Genomic DNA, 16,551 nt, shown 5'->3' on the forward strand with positions numbered 1-16,551 from the left:
ATGGTTGTGATCCTTCATGTGATTGTTGGGAATTGAACTTAGGACCTCTGCTTGCTCTAGCCAACCCCACTTGCTCCGGCCAAAGATTTATTTATTAGTATAAGTTCACTGTAGCTGTCTTCAAACGCACCAGAAGAGGGTATCAGATCTCATTATGGGTGGTTGTGAGCCACCATGTGGTTGCTGGGATTTGAACCCCGGACCTTTGGAAGAGCAGTCAGGTGCTCTTACCCACTGAGCCATCTCACCAGCCCCTACATTACAATTCTTAACTGTAGCAAAATTACAGTTATGAAGTGGTAACAAATAATGTTATGGCTGGGGCTGGCACCCGTGAGAGCTGTACTCAAGTGTCCTAGCATGAGGAGGGTTGAGCACCGCTGCATTAGGAAGGCGCTTGGTTCTGTGGTCTCATTTCTTTCTTTGAGATGGCAGACTTGTTTCCTACTGTCACATCCACACTACAGTGAAAGAGAGGACAATGACGACTGGCTGAGTTCTCCCTCACAGCTCAGCTCAAACACCCAACCTGACTCCACCTAAAAGATAGCAGCAGAGTCCTGGACCCTCATTTAAAAGAGTGCATCTGGCCGGGCGGTGGTGGCGCATGCCTTTAATCCCAGCACTCTGGAGGCAGAGGCAGGTGGATTTCTGAGTTCGAGGCCAGCCTGGTCTACAGAGTGAGTTCCAGGACAGCCAGGGCTAAATAGAGAAACCCTGTCTCAAAAAAACAAAAGAAAAAAACAAAAAAAAAAAGAGTGCATCTGATGGCTGGTAAATAGATTTTTTTTTTCTTTTAATTCTACGTATTTGTCTGTGTGGGAACATGTGTATATGTGAATGTAGGTACATATGGATGCCAGGAGGGCTTTGGATCTCCTAGAGCAGGAATTATAGGCAGCTGTAAGCGCCTCACATGAATTCTGGGAAGTAAATTCAGGTACTCTGCAAGGACAGTGCATGCTTGCAAGTGCTGAGTCATCTCTTGGGCCTTGGGGTAAAAGAATTTTAAAATAGTGAATATCTGCTGATATGGTGGGACATATTTATAATCTTAGCATTTGGGCTGAGGCAGGATGATCTGCCTGGGGTACACCAAAGCCCTATCTCCACAAAACAAAACACAACTCCTTCAGAATAGCAGCTGTCAAGCTATAACCAATAAATCAGACAGAGTGCTGTGTTCTTTATTTGGTACTGGGGACTGACCTTGCCTCATGCATGCCAGGCAAGTGCTCCATCTCATGTGGATGGAGTTTTACCCTCCCTGCATAATATTCTTTTGAGACAGCTTGGAGTATTCAGGTTGGCCTCAAACTCACAGCATCCTTCTACCTCTGCCTCCACTGTGCTGGAAGAATAATTATAAGCCACCATGCTTGGCTGAGAGTGCCTGCCTGCCTACCTGCCTGCGTGCCTCAGTAAGTTACATTAAAACAATCACACTTACTCATTTATACAATGTCTAGGGCTGATTACATATCCACATAGAACTTAGTGCCAATAGCGGCAACCTGCTCCCAAAGCCTAAAGCCATTACTATCTGATGCATTACTCTACTTCTGCTCTAAACAAGAATAACAAAAGCAACAAGATGCAGAGGGAAAGACAACAAATGGGCACACAAAACAACTTGACTGACTAAAACAAGGATAGCAAAGGAGAGGTGCGCAAATGTAATTCAGATAAAAAATAAAAAATAATAGACATTAAAAATCTTACAAGCCGGGCAGTGGTGGCGCACGCCTTTAATCCCAGCACTTGGGAGGCAGAGGCAGGTGCATTTCTGAGTTCGAGGCCAGCCTGGTCTACAGAGTGATTTCCAGGACAGTCAGGGCTACACAGAGAATCCCTGTCTCGACAAACCAAAAACCAACCAACCAACCAAACAAAGGCACTTGCTGCCAAACTCAGCAACCTGAGTTTGATTCCCTAGGGATTTATCTACAGGTTAAAAGAACCAACTCCCACAATCTTCTAAACTCCATACATCGCACACCCCCAATAAATGAATGTAAAAAATATGTAATTAAATATCTATAAATTATACTTATTTGAAGAGCTGGGAGATTATACCTAGGACCTAATGAATATTACAAAGCACTTGCTAACCTTTCTATTTTTAATTTTGAGATATGGTCTAAAATGTCTGGGCATTCCTTGAACTTGATGCTCCTGCACCACCAGACCCAGCAACAAGTTTAAGAGGGCACTGGGGATCCCGTAGCACTGGAGTTACCCTGTGAGCTGCCATGCACTTAAACTCAGGTCCCCTGAAAGAGCTGCCAGTGCTCTTAAGCTATTTCTCCAGCTCCCTACACCTTTAAACAGCTTATATAGAATGATCTTGTTTCTATAAACTTGTCTTTCTTTAAACTCCTGTGTGCTTATTATCAGAGAATTTTTCTCTGCTCTATTTTATAGTGGAAACATTTATATGAAATACATTAATTTCAAGCACACAATTCATTGAGTTTGGTAGCTACTTGTACTAGTCAAATAACCCCAACAAACAAGAACCCAAACATTTCCATAAATGTTAAAATTCCTTATGACTCTTTGTATCTCTTTTGAGTGAGGCAAGCAACTTTCTAAGTACTAAACCAGTAATTAGCAGGCATTGTGACTGTGGGTAGTTTCTTTTAGTGATTATCTGAGCTGTTTCCATGTTATGTGTCAGGAGACCTTCACTTTTTTATTGCTGAACAGTCTGTTGTGATAATCGGTTTTCTCTAATTATCTTTCAAAATTACTGTCTTAATTAGGGTTTTATTGCTATGAAGAGACACCAGGACCAAGGCAACTCTTATAAATGCAAATAAAGGCACACTTGGTGCTAGAAGAGCTAAGAGTTCTACATCTTGATCTGAAAGCAGTCAAGACTGTTCCATACTGGGTGGATCCTGAGTATAGGAAACCTCAAAATCTACTCAAACAGCAACACACTTCCTCCAACAAGCCACACCTAATAGTGCCACTCCCTATGGCCAAGCATTAAAACACATGAATCTATGGGGGCCAAACCTATTCAAACCACATTCCACTCCCTGGCCTCCACAGGCTTTTAGCTATAACATTTTTTTTTTTTTTTTTTTGGTTTTTCGAGGCAGGGTTTCTCTGCATAGCCTTGGCTGTCCTGGAACTCACTCTGTAGACCAGGCTGGCCTCGAANCACTCTGTAGACCAGGCTGGCCTCGAACTCAGAAATCCGCCTGCCTCTGCCTCCCGAGTGCTGGGATTAAAGGCGTGCGCCACCACGCCCGGCAACATAAATTTTAAATGCATTTAGTAGTCCAACTCTAAAAGTCCCCATAATCTATCACAATATTTAAAAATCCAAAGTTTCTTCTGAGATTCATGCAATCTCTTAACCATAATCCCCTACAAAGTCAAAATTAAAAACCAGATCACATATTTCCAACATCATAAGATATGCATTATCATTCCAAAATGTTATAGTGAGGAAATACTGGACCAAAACCGAGACCAAAAACCAGCTTGGCAAACTCTGCATCTCCATGTTTCAGCTTTGTTGACTACAACACAATTCTTTCTCTTGGCTGGTTCAACTCTGTTAGTAGCTTTCCCCAGCAGGTACCCCATGGTTCTGGCATCTGTAACACGTTGGGGTCTCCAAGGCAACTTCAATTTTATAGTTCTTGTTCCCATGTCTGGGAGCCACAAACGCATGATCTTGTGGGCTCCTCCAAAGTGATCTTCTGGGCATCACTTCTCCAGCTGTGCCCTCTAGCATTCTAGGGTCTCATTGACTCCATTCCACTGCTACTGCTGTTCTTGCTGGTGACTCCATAGTACTGCATCTCCAATACAGTGGGGTCTTCCACTGCAACTAGGTTGCACTTTCACCGATTGCCTCTTGTAGGTTCACTTCAAGGTACCAAGCCTCAACTTCTCTGCACAACCCTTCAGTCCCAGGCCTTCAACTGCCATTGAGACTGCACATTCACCAATGGCCTTTCCTGGCCTCTCACAGTGCCAAGACTCAGCTACTTGTCTTGATCCTCTCATGCTTTCAAAACCAGTACCACCTGGGTGATTCTTACACATCACCAAATCCGACTGCCACCATGATTTCTATCTCTGGAACACAGCTTCTTTGTGCTCTCAGATAACACATCTTAGATTCCACCTCGGTGATGCTGGTCTCTTAATCACAGCTAATTTCTTAGCTCTAGCTAACCAGCATCAATTGTCCCAGTAACCCCAGCTATTCTTGACTCTAAAGCCAGAGCCTCATGGCTAAAGCTGTAAATTTCTGTTTCTTTGCTGGGGCTGGTACATGGTTCCTTCATTCAACTAAATCCTCACCAGCTTTCTGTTTTCAGTGATTTCCTTCACTGCCTAAGCTTGGCTCTCCTGAAACTTGCTCCGTAGACTGACCTTGACCTCAAGAGCTCTGCATGCCTCTGTCTCCTGAGAGCTGGGATTAAAGGCATGTATCACCATGCCCGACCTAAGCTTTTCTGTAATTCCCTTTCACAAGACCTTTATAAGCGTGATTACTATGCCTCAAGATCTAGATCAAAAGCCTGTATCCTTCAGCCTCAAGATCCGGATCTTGGGCTGGAGAGATGGCTCAGCGGTTAAGAGCACTGACTGCTCTTCCAAAGGTCCTGAGTTCAATTCCCAGCAACCACATGGTGGCTCACACCCATCCGTAATGAGATCTGGAACCCTCTTCTGGAGTGTCTGAAGACAGCTACAGTGTACTTACATATAATAAATAAATAAATCTTTAAAAAAATAATCTGGATCTTAAGTGTGCCCTCTGCTGCTGGACTGCAGTTCATCCAAATACAGTCAATGAGAACCCACAATAGCCCTCAAGATTCATCCCTTGTCAACCAGAAACCATCACATCTCCTTCTGTCCACATGAAAACAATAGCCAGGTCATAACAATGTCTAACATGATATAACTACCCCTTGTTAACTGCAAACACATAAACAATAAACAGAAACAATTAGCTGGGTGGGATCTTGCCCCGAGGTCACCACTTCCTTAATTCTATTTAATATTTGAACACTGTATTTAACTCCATTCTACTTCCTGGTACCCTTTTAATCTTTAAACCATACATTGTGTATCTTTCCTTTCTCAGCTTGCTACGTCTGATCATAAGGACAGAGTCTATGCTAGGTTATTTTGAGATTTCCTTTGTCAATGCAATTAATCTAAATCTCTTCACTTTAGCCTCAGGCAGATTCTTCAGAGAAGAGCAAAAAGCAACCACATTCTTCACCAAATTATCAAAACAGTCTCTAGGCCATATACTAAAATTTTCTTCTGAAATCTCTTCAGCCAGGCCCCCACAGTTCCAATCTCCCTCAACACCACTGTCCTCCATGCTTCTAGTAGGATGGCACACTAAACCCCACTTAAAGCATTTCACTGCTTTTCAAAGTCCTTACTCAAATCCACAATCCTCCAAACACAAGCATGGTCAGGACTATCACAAGAATCCCCCAGTCCTTGGTAGTAACTTCTTAGTTATGCTTTATTGCTGTAAGAGACACCATGACCACAGCAACTCTTATAAAGGCAAACTTTTAATTGTGGCTGCCTTACAGTTTCAGAGAGTCAGTCCATTATTATCATGTGGGAAGCTCAAGCACAGGAAACCTCAAAGCCCACCCAGTGACTGCACTTCCTCCTACAAGGCCGTATCTCCTAACCATGCCATTATCTATGGCCAAGTATTCAAATAGATGAGTCTACAAGGGGCCAAACACCCACAAGTACATTAATTTACTTTGTACGTGTATACCATAGCCTGTGAATGGAGAAGTACATTTTGACTTGAGGAGTCAGTTCTCTTCTCTGACTGTGTGAGTCCTGGGGATTGGACTCAGGTTTTCATGCTTGACAGCAAGTACCATTACATTCTGGGCTATTTATTCAGCTATCCAGCTCTTTTTTTTTTTTTTTTTTGGTTTTTCGAGACAGGGTTTCTCTGTGTAGCCCTGGCTGTCCTGGAACTCACTTTGTAGACCAGGCTGGCCTCGAACTCAGAAATCCGCCTGCCTCTGCCTCCCGAGTGCTGGGATTAAAGGCGTGCGCCACCACGCCCGGCTCCAGCTCTTTTTTAAAAAGAGAGTAAGCCGGGCGTGGTGGATTTCTGAGTTCGAGGACAGCCTGGTCTACAAAGTGAGTTCCAGGACAGCCAGGGCTATACAGAGAAACCCCATCTGGAAAAAAACAAAAACAAAACCAAAAAACAGAGAAATCCTGTCTCAAAAAAAACAAAAGAAAAATCATACTTGGGTTTGAGAGATGGCTCAGTGGTTAAGAGCACTGACTGCTCTTCCAGAGGTCCTGAGTTCAATTCCCAGTAACCACATGGTGGCTCACACCATCTGTAATGGAACCCAATGCCTCTTCTGTTGTGCCTCAAGACAGCGACAGTGTACTCACATATAAAAAATTAATAATAAATGTTAAAAAAAAAACAACAACCCATACTTATCTTGTGTGTATGTGATGTGTGTGGGTACATACATGTCACAGCTGGCGTGTGGAAGGGAGGACTCCTAGAGGAGATGCTTCTCTCCCCCCATTGTGGGATTAGGGATCACTCTCAGGTCAGCAGTCTCAGTGGCAGGCATCTTCACCTGCTGTGCCATCTTGCCAGCACCTCCACTGAATTCTGAGTTGACTCTCTTTAAACTAGCAAATATTCACTGTTATCTCATCTTCATAGAGGACTGTACTAAATTATGTTCACATCACTCCCCCCTTTTCTTTGAGAAGAAGACAAAGTAGCCCAGATTGGCCTAAAATAGTTATTTTCAAGGATGACCTCAAAATTCTACATAAAATGCTCCACTACTGAACCCCTAACTATGAACTTCTGATCATCCTGCCTCCACCTCCCAAGTGTTAGACTCCAGACATGTACCTTTATGCCTATGCCTAATTTATGTAGTGCTGGGGATTGGGCTTAGGCCATGCAAAGTAAGCACCATCCAAACCCAAGCATATGTAAAGCTTAAAGAGCAACAGGTCTCTGTTTTGTTTTTACCATTATAGTATCCAGCAGCCAGGTGGTGGTGAGGCCTGGTAGGCATCCAAGCCAGGCTAAGGCACTGACCACACTCAGAGGGGTCTGAAGCTTGCACAGACCCTACCTGAAGAGTTGCCAAACACTGGACCTGCAAGGATAGAAGAGATAACTTTAGGGTTAGGAAGTCCTTATTGTTTGAAATAATACTCTTTATCAGTTTGGTTTTGTTTCTTGGTTTTGTTTCGAGACAGGGTTTCTGTTCCTCCATGTAGCCCTGGGAGTCCTTGAACTCTGTAGAGACCAGGCTGACCTCCAACTCAGAGATCCACCTGACAGTGCCTCCCGCGTGCTGGGACTAAAGGTGTGCACCACCACCCAGTTTCCAATCAGTTTTTACTCCAGCAAAGGGATACATTCAGAAAAGAAAGACTCACGGTAGACTCTGTGAAAAGAGGCTCTGGGAAGATGATGCCTCACGTAAGTAACATGCTCCACACTCACCTTGTAGATGGCAGGCTTCATAGCATCTGTGAGGGAACAAAGGCAGTATGTAGCTGAGGATCTCCATCCAGAGGGCAGAGCTCCTACTCAGGCCTTGCTTTGAGATCAGGATCTCATGTCTGGGCAATGACTTCTTCATCCTTTCCCATACCATCAGCTTTCTGACCCTATCTCTTCCCACCTCACTTTCTTCCCCAACACTACAACACCAGCTTTCCTTCTGTGAGAATTGCTGTATCCTCCACCTTGGCAACTTCTTTCTCTGTCTCATTTACCTAAAACTGTCTCTGTTTCTGCATTCTCCACTTGGTTCTTTCCTTATTGACTTAATCCTGCATTCCTATATAAACATTCCCTATTGTCTCCTCTACAGAGTTAAATATATAAAAGTCAGGGGGAGCAATCCCAGAACATGGGAGATGGAAAGAGGAAAAGAAGTTCAAAGTTACAGGGCAAGTTCAAAGCCAACCTGGGCTATAGGAGAGCCTGCCTCAAAGCACAAATGAAAAGAAACACACAGGAATCTCCCTTTGGCCCATATCCAGCAGGCCACCACCCTTTTTAACCTTCTTTGTTTCTTCTTTATGTTTCTTGAGACAGGGTCTACCTACAGAGTCCTGAAGTTACAGAGATCTGCCTGCCTGTCTCCTAAGTGATCTGCTGTAATTAAACTTTCTAAAGAAATGATGTAAGGCATATCCAATCCCTAGGCCACATGCAGTCAACAACAGCTAAGAATGGGTCTCAACACATTAGCTGACTTTTCATTTTTTTTCAGTAATATAACTGTGAGGTTCCTAGGACTGAACTTTGTAGATGACATCATACCATAATGTCAAAGGGCTGGACATGCCTGTTTTCCTATCTCCACCTCAACCTATTCCTCCATCAGACGACCAAACATAAAACCTCCTAGGACTTAAATCCAGATGACTTCTTAAATACTCATTACTGTGTGTGTGTGTGGGGGGGGGGGGATAGAATCTGCCTTTCTTGACTCTTCCTAAAAGATATCATATGGGTGAAGACACAGATCTCAGGGAGTTCTGAGATTAGCACCGGGGGAAAAAAACATCAGCTAGAGGTGAGTACCATCTGTCAGCCGCAACTCTTTACAGTCAATTTCTGAGGGCACAGACTATGAAAAGAGGGAGAAATGACTGGTAAAATGCTGAAAAGGTGCAGTTAGTCTAAAAGAGAGAATTTAAGCTCAAAAATCACCAACTCAAGTTATAGTACTATCATAAAGGTGTGACTGAACATGCTTTTATGCTAGAGACTACACTAGAGGAGGTCACAGGAGGCAGACAGGTCTGAGCGCTCTGGCTACCACCAATGCAGCTCTGTGACTTGCCTGGAGGCTGCTGTGCCAGGAGGGCCTCAGGATGCGGCAGGCTGAACAGCAGTACCTTCCCATCTGAGCAGGCCAGAGCCAAGAGACCCAGGCGAGGCAGGAGAGGAGCCTGGAGGGTAAGACCAGACCTGTGTTGAGGCTTGCTGCTGGAAAACCCACCCACCACACTCTATCTAACCTCCTTCCTCCAACCCTAACAACTCCCAGGGCTAGTCCCGTCAATTAGAAGTACCTTCCGAAGGGTTTCTGGATGTTCCCATGCCCCACTGGGGCAGAACTTGAGGTCCCACTGTATAAGCCACTGTCACAAGCAATCCCATAGACAAAGTGGGCCCTGTTGCCAGGACTGGAGAAAAAAACATGGGAGACAGTGGGTAGGAAGAGTCTAGGATTAACGGAGCTCCACTTCCTTGTCTTGCCAGCCCAACGCAAACCCTGCCCCGCCCTGTTTCTCCCTCACCCACCTGCCTGTGGCAGTGTCCCAGCCCCACCTCACCAGCTTTCTTGCTGCAATGTCCCAAGACCCCAGAGCTGCAGCAGCCCAGGGCCTGAATGAAGCTGGCTCAGTGGGTGTGTCTCATTCATGTCAGGGCTGGAGAAAAGGGCCACATACTGTGAAGCTGCTGACCCTTCAGGCACTGGGCACCAGTCCAGAGCCCAGAGTGGTCCCCCTGTGAAGAAGGACACATCCCAGCGCTCTGGATGTGCTGTGATCGAGCTAAATCTAGAGAAAAGTCAGAATAACAAAAATGTTAGGACAAAATGGAAAAGTTCCACTAGGAACAAGTATGTCTGGCGAATCTGTGGTTGGAGCAGGACTCTGCCATGACTCACACCTCCCTCCCACTTTTTTTTTTTTGGTTTTTCGAGACAGGGTTTCTCTGTATAGTCCTGGCTGTCCGGGAACTCACTTTGTAGACCAGGCTGTCCTTGAACTCAGAAATCCGCCTGCCTCTACCTCCTGAGTGCTGGGATTAAAGGCGTGAGCTACCACTCGTGGCACTCCACCTCCCCACTTCTTGCTCTGAGAGGAACTCCTTGCATCTTTCAAGAGGCATGCTAAGTGCATGTCGCTTTGTGAACTGGCCTACCCAAGCCTCCCTCGTCTCCCAGGGCCCAGCTTGCAGAGAAAGCTGACCACTGTATTAGAGTAGATTAGCCTGCTACAGTCGGGACTTTATCCTGAGCGTTACCAGGGTCAGTACTCGAGAGAGGAAAAGGCTAATTGCTAGCCTTTGCAACATTAGTGTCTCCTACTTCTCTCTTCCAGTACAGAAAAAAAGGCTGAGCTGCTGCTATCTTTCACCTGTTTATTCGGTAGATCGTGCCATCCTCAGGAATCCCTTCCCTTTGTACAGAAAACAGGGGAGACTTCTCCTCCTGGGGCAAGTAGGGAGCCGCTTCACTGTGGGAAGCAAAAACATCACAGAATTCCCATTATACACCTTAGAATTCTTTGTCACTTGTCTGTCATCTCCTTCAAGTCTTCTTAGTGATTAATACTGTCAACCTGACAGGACCTAAGTTACCCACTAAGCAAGCCTGTGGGCACACCTAGGAAGAATTAGCTGGTCTCTGGGTATGTGAGCAATTTCCTTTTTTTTTTTTTTGGTTTTTCGAGACAGATTTCTCTGTGTAGCCCTGGCTGTCCTGGAACTCACTCTGTAGACCAGGCTGGCCTCAAACTCAGAAATCCGCCTGCCTCTGCCTTCCGAGTGCTGGGATTAAAGGCGTGCGCCACCACGGCCAGCTTGAGCACTTTTCTTTATTCAGTTATTGAAATAGGACAATTCACCTTAAATGTGGGCAGTACCGTTCCATGGCTTTGGGTCTCAGACTATACAAAATTAAAGTTAGCTGAGCACAAGCATCCACTCTTCTCTCCTTCCTAACTGCAAGCAAAGTGTAACTAGCTTTCTCAAGGTCCTACTGCACCATGGTGGACTGGAGCCTTGACCTGTGAGACAAAATAAAGCTTTCTCCTTAAGTTGCTTTTGCCTGGCCAGGGCATTTCTATCTCAGTGCAGGAAGGTAATGCTTCAGAGATATCAATCAACTTACAGTTCAGATAACAACTGCCACTTCCAGGCTACTGGAATCCACTCAGCAAACTCCCAGAATGAATGGTGCTGTTCTCGGCTAGAGAAACAGAAGCGTCATCAATGGAAGAGAAGAGAAACTCTACAACCACACTGCCTAAGACCCTTTTTCTGAGGCTGGGAGAGATTTGTGGTTTAGGGGTAAGCAGCTACCAGCACTTGAAATGTGGTCAAGAATTAAGAGCCCAAAAGATTGTGCCCTTTTAACACTGCCCCTTAATAATGAATGCCAACACATGCTCTTTTTCTAGCTGTTCTTTATAAATTCCCTCCCCCCAACCTCAGTCTTTGTTCCCAAATCTCACAGGTCCTTAGTGAGGTGGAGGCACTTCCAAACAGGAGCCATGATGTAATTGGGTAAGCCATTGGGAGCCATGCCCCGGCAATGTGGTTTCTGTTTCTAAGGATCAAAATAAAGAAAATACAAAAAGGAGAACATTCTAGGTTGGAAAAAGTCCCAGAGGATAGCTTTTTTCTCAGTATTTAAATTTTCCTTGGCATTACATACCCTACTGACTACCCTATCCGCACTTAAATAGATTTCTGCTCCAGTTACTCTATCTGTTAAAACATACTCTACTCACCTTTCTTCAGTCTCCACATTTGACTCAAAGGACTCTCCTAAAAATCCTCCAACTCCCGCCCTGTGGGACAGTATAACCTATTCTTCCCCAGTACTCCTTCATAGACCCTTCCTCCTCTGACAGGTCAGGTCAAGGAGTGTATTCTTTATACACAGTCCTAGAATCTCATCCATGTCTCGGGGATGGCTACTGCTTTTAAGCCCAATTATAAAGCTCACATCAGGCTAGAGAGATGGCTCAGTGGTTAAGAGCACTGACTGCTCTTCCAGAGGTCCTGAGTTCAATTCTCAACCACATGGTAGCTCACAACCATCTGTAAAGGGATCTGATGCCCTGTTCTGGTGTGTCTGAAGACAGTGACAGTGTACTTATATATATAGTAATAAATAAATCTTTAAAAAAAATAAACAAAAATAAAGCTCACATCATTATAGACTTGGCTCAGTCACAACTTTTTTACAAGTTGTAAGACTACAGAGCCATATTAAGGACTAAGGCAAAAAGAAAACAAAAAAAATTCAATTAAATAAATAAATAAATAAATAGGCCAGGCATGGTGGTGTGTGCCTGTAATCCCACTACTTAGGAGGCAGAGATAGGCAGATCACTATATGAAATTTATACAGAGAAAACCTGTCTTGAAAAAAAAAAAAATCGGGGCTGGTGAGATGTCTCAGCGAGTAAGAACACTGACTGCTCTTCCAAAGGTCCTGAGTTCAAATCCCAGCAACCACATGGTGGCTCATAACCATCTGTAATGAGATCTGATGCCCTCTTCTGGTGTGTCTGAAGACAGCAACAGTGTACTTAGATACAGTAATAAATAAATCTTTAGACCAGAGCTTCGAGGACCGATCAGAGCAAGCAACCTTCATACCCAGCAACCACATGATGGCTCACAACCATCAGTAAGCTACAATGTAGCCATATACATAAAATAAATAAATAAGTATTAAAAACAAAAAAAGAAAAGAAAAAGAAAAAGAGAAGAGAAAAGTCAAGTATGCCTCTAAGCCCAGCATTTAGGGAAGAAAGTGACCCCAATATAAAAACAATCCAGTGGAGAATAATAGAGGGAGACATTCAAGGTCTACCTCTAGCTTCCACACTAGCAAACATGGCCACATGCTTGTACATATATACATGGGCAAGTACACATATGTATGCACCCTCATGTACCTACCTAACAAAGTTCCTGTTTAAGCTAGGTGTGGTTGTCTACACCTATAATGCTAGGACTAAGAAAACTAAGGCAAAGGGACTGAGTTTGAGATTAGTCTGAACTAAACAGTATAGATACTTTTAAAGCCATGGAACAGTACATTTTTAAATGGTAAGTTTATGTTGCATATACTTATCACAAACAAACAAAACAAACTAGTCAAAAACAAACAAAACGAGCGTGTGTCAGTACCTACCAACAAAAGTCTTTTCATCCTCTCTATCAATCGCCCTACGTTATCCAAGACCCCATCTCCTACTGCCATCACCTTCTGGGGAAACCCCACCTAGAAACCAGTACTTGCCTTTCAAAGCCCAGCTCTAGTGTCATTCCTCTGTGAAAGCTGAGCAGCTAGTCCCCTCCCCCACGTCTAAGTCACTGTGGCATTCACTACACTGACAACTTTGAGAAGTAGGGTCCTTGCTCACACATATGGTTTTCAGTAGAGAATACTCCAGAGTGAACAATCTAGACACTACATTCTTCCCTGTATAGTGTCTCCAAATACCTTGCATTTTTTTTTAGTTTTTCCTTTTTTTGTTACTATTTTTGGATAGCCATGAGGCCAAATGTTAACCATGAGTACTCAGAATGCTATAATCCCCATATTCCCATCTTTCTGTTGTTGTTGACTCGTTACCCCTGCAGCAGGTCCTCGTGGGGTGCTTCGGGGTGCAACAGGCTCCGGATCAGACGAGTTTTCACTTGGGGCCTCACTTTCTTCTTCATCTTCACCCTCGACCTGGAGAACAAAGTCTTCATCCCGAGTGCTTCTGTCTTCTTCACCCTGAGAGGATGCTTGCCGGGTCTTCTTCGGCTTCGTGGGGCTGCTCACCTTGGGACTCTTAGGACCAGACAGTGGCGGTGCAGGCAGGGCTGTGGAGAGCTCTTCAGCTAGTTCCTGAAGGTATAGAAGTGCCCTGTGGGATAAGGTGGAGTCAGAGCCATCCTCACAAGTATTAAACAGAGCCCACATTTCTAGACTTTATTATTGTTTTATTGATCTCAGTAATGCTTTGAAGCAGCTACCAGTTTCCCCTTCCCTCCAATAGATGCAGAAATAGAAATCCAAGAAAATTAAGTGACTTGGCACAGGCCAGCCAGACACCAAGGAATATGATAGGCTTTCTAACGCTAGGCCAATGCATTCTTTACTCTACCACATAGAACATAAAGGGCAAGGGAAAGAAGGAAAGGCACATAAACACTGAAATAAATTGAGTGGTAAAAGCAATGAAGACCTGGGGGAAGTCTGTGAAAAATGTGATGGAGAGCCAGGTGTGGTGGCGCACGCCTGCAATCCCAGCACTCGGGAGGCTGAGGTGGGAGGATCGCAAGTTCGAGGCCAACCTGGGTTGGGCAGCGACACCCTGTCTCAAAACAAAAACAAAACAAACAAAAATGTGATGGAGTATGAAGTACAGAAAGAAATCACTTAGATACAAAAAGTTAGCAACACATACCACAAAAGTGGCTCTTATGAGCTAAAGGGTTGCCCCCACCCAGAACCCAGATGCCACCCCTACTTACCTGATACCTCACCAATCTTCCCATCTCTCCAACATCTGCCCCACCTTCCCGCTTCCACCACCACCCCTGCACCAGGCTGTGCCCCACAATCCTTACACTTGGGCAGCCCTTCGGCGGGGTCGTTCCCCAGAAGGGGTCTCAAAGTCCTCGGGGGGCCTCTTTGGATGTGGAGACTCTGGCTGATCTAGGCCTTTGGACAACTTCAATAGTAGCAGGTCTCCCTTGGACTTTTGACTTCGTTTCTTAGGCATGGGGGTGGACAGAGGGTTGGACTGATCTAAGAGACCAGGAACCAGAGGGGTAGATGGAGGTTTACGTTGCTGAGGCCTTTTAGCGCCTCTTGCTGTCCTACCACCTCTCCTCCCGGAAGGCTTTGAGGCCCTAGTGTTTGAGACCTTTGACATCTCTGAAGAAATATCTGTAGAGAAGAATATGGTCTGTGAGATGGGATCAGAGGTCAAGTTCTTTGGAGTACAGTATACTGTACCCAAGTTTTTAAGAAGCTATGAGCTCAATTTGCTCTCTTGTTTTAAGCTAAGCAAAGAGTGAAAGCAAGGCACATACCTTGCTGTTCCAACCTGTTGAGGCTTTCCTGATCTGGAGGAAGCCTCCTCTTGTCAGAAGAATCCTCAAATCCAGGCAAAGGAGGAGGTAGTGACATCTCAATGGAAGCCTCCACACCGGACATTTCTGAGGAAGCCTTGACATCCTGGCTTAGTTCTTCTTGTCCAGGAGAGTCTACCACAATCATGCTCCCCACGGGGTCGGCCTCCCCCAGGGCAACATAGCCGACCCCGCAGGTATCCATCAGCACCCCCCAAAATGGCTGCCCTGCACACAGAGATACAGCAATGAGTGTAACAAGGAAGCTATTTGTAAAGGCTCAGATTCTCCCCCACCCCCCCACCTCCCCCCACCCCCCACCATCTAACAACCAGAAACCCAAGCATCCTGACATCCTGATCATTCATTCAAATAACTACTGGTGTGGTAAGATGGCCTAGAAGGTTAGGATGCTTGCTGCCAAGCCTGATGACCTGAATTCAATCCCCCTGATCCACATGGCACGTGTAAGGAGAAAACCAACTTCTACAGTTGTACTCTGACCTCCATATGGTCAGTCACATGTGTGGCTCCTCAAAAGACAAATAAAAGCACCCCCAACACACAAATTATTATGTTAAGCACTGTTCTAGGATCTAGTAAATGACAATTAGGACAAAAAAAAAAAAAAGCTGGGCATGGTAGTATACACCTGTAATCCCAGCTCTGGGAAGCTGAGGCAGGAGATGCTAGGAGTTTGAAACCAGCCTGGGGTACACACATGCCCGTTTCAGAAAACAAAACAAAAAATAGGCAAGGACGTGGTTTAATCCCAGCACTCGGGAGGCAGAGACAGGCGAATTTCTGAGTTCGAGGCCAGCCTGGTCTACAGAGTGAGTTCCAGGACAGCCAGGGCAACACAGAGAAACCCTGTCTAAAAAACAAAAAAACAAACAAACAAACAAAATAAATAAACAAAATAAAATAAATCATATTCAGATCCCCCACCACAATGGAAAAGGAGATAAAAAGTATGCGCCTCTGGGGAAGAGCCATAACTTCCTAAAACAGACTAAATAGCAGGGCCAAGCATGTGTGAAGGTATGGTGCCAAGGCCCAACAACTATGGAAACCGAAGCAAAAAGACAATTTGAGCCAAGAAATTTGGAACCAACTTGGGGTATAATCCAGCAAGACTCTATTAAATATGAGAGCTGCCAGATGCTATCACAGACCAAGCTAAAGTAGGATACCCAGAGGTGACTAACACCCATTCCCATGAATGTTAGTAAAGGAACAGATTCCCTTAAGAAGAGCTGGATTGGGCTAGGTGGGGTGGAACACTTTGAAATGCCAGCACTTGAGAGGTGGAGGCAGGAGTTTAAGGTTAGCCTTGGCTACATGAAATCATACCTTATAAAAAGAAAAAGAACAAAACAAAACAAGAGTAAGGGTTTTCTGGATCCTAGCCATCAATGTTACATTTGAATTGGGGATAGTGGATGCCTCTGGTCTACAATACAATTAAAGATCATCCTATCACATTAAGAGAACTTTCTTGACGGGCGGTGGTAGTACACGCCTTTAATTCCAGCACTCGGGAGGCAGAGGCAGGCAGATTTCTGAGTTTGAGGCCAGCCTGGTCTACAAAGTGAGTTCCAGGACAGCCACGGCTATAAAGAGAAACCCTGTCT

General features: G+C 44.8%; 1 protein-coding gene across 1 annotated transcript in view; it reads right to left on the minus strand.

The window, feature by feature from the left end:
• The window catches only part of Gtf3c2 (general transcription factor IIIC subunit 2), a 24,511-nt gene that overhangs the window by 3,748 nt on the left and 4,212 nt on the right, over positions 1 to 16,551 (minus strand). Inside the window, 12 exon segments of the mRNA XM_029477335.1 lie at positions 6,950 to 7,172; positions 7,526 to 7,551; positions 8,880 to 8,988; positions 9,112 to 9,168; positions 9,171 to 9,225; positions 9,376 to 9,603; positions 10,186 to 10,284; positions 10,941 to 11,018; positions 11,284 to 11,378; positions 13,425 to 13,704; positions 14,411 to 14,732; positions 14,879 to 15,145. Coding sequence (XP_029333195.1) covers positions 6,950 to 7,172; positions 7,526 to 7,551; positions 8,880 to 8,988; positions 9,112 to 9,168; positions 9,171 to 9,225; positions 9,376 to 9,603; positions 10,186 to 10,284; positions 10,941 to 11,018; positions 11,284 to 11,378; positions 13,425 to 13,704; positions 14,411 to 14,732; positions 14,879 to 15,122 — 1,816 coding nt within the window. The 5' untranslated portion in view covers positions 15,123 to 15,145.

This window comes from Mus caroli, chromosome 5 (assembly GCF_900094665.2).
Source record: "Mus caroli chromosome 5, CAROLI_EIJ_v1.1, whole genome shotgun sequence".
Classification (NCBI taxonomy): domain Eukaryota; kingdom Metazoa; phylum Chordata; class Mammalia; order Rodentia; family Muridae; genus Mus; species Mus caroli.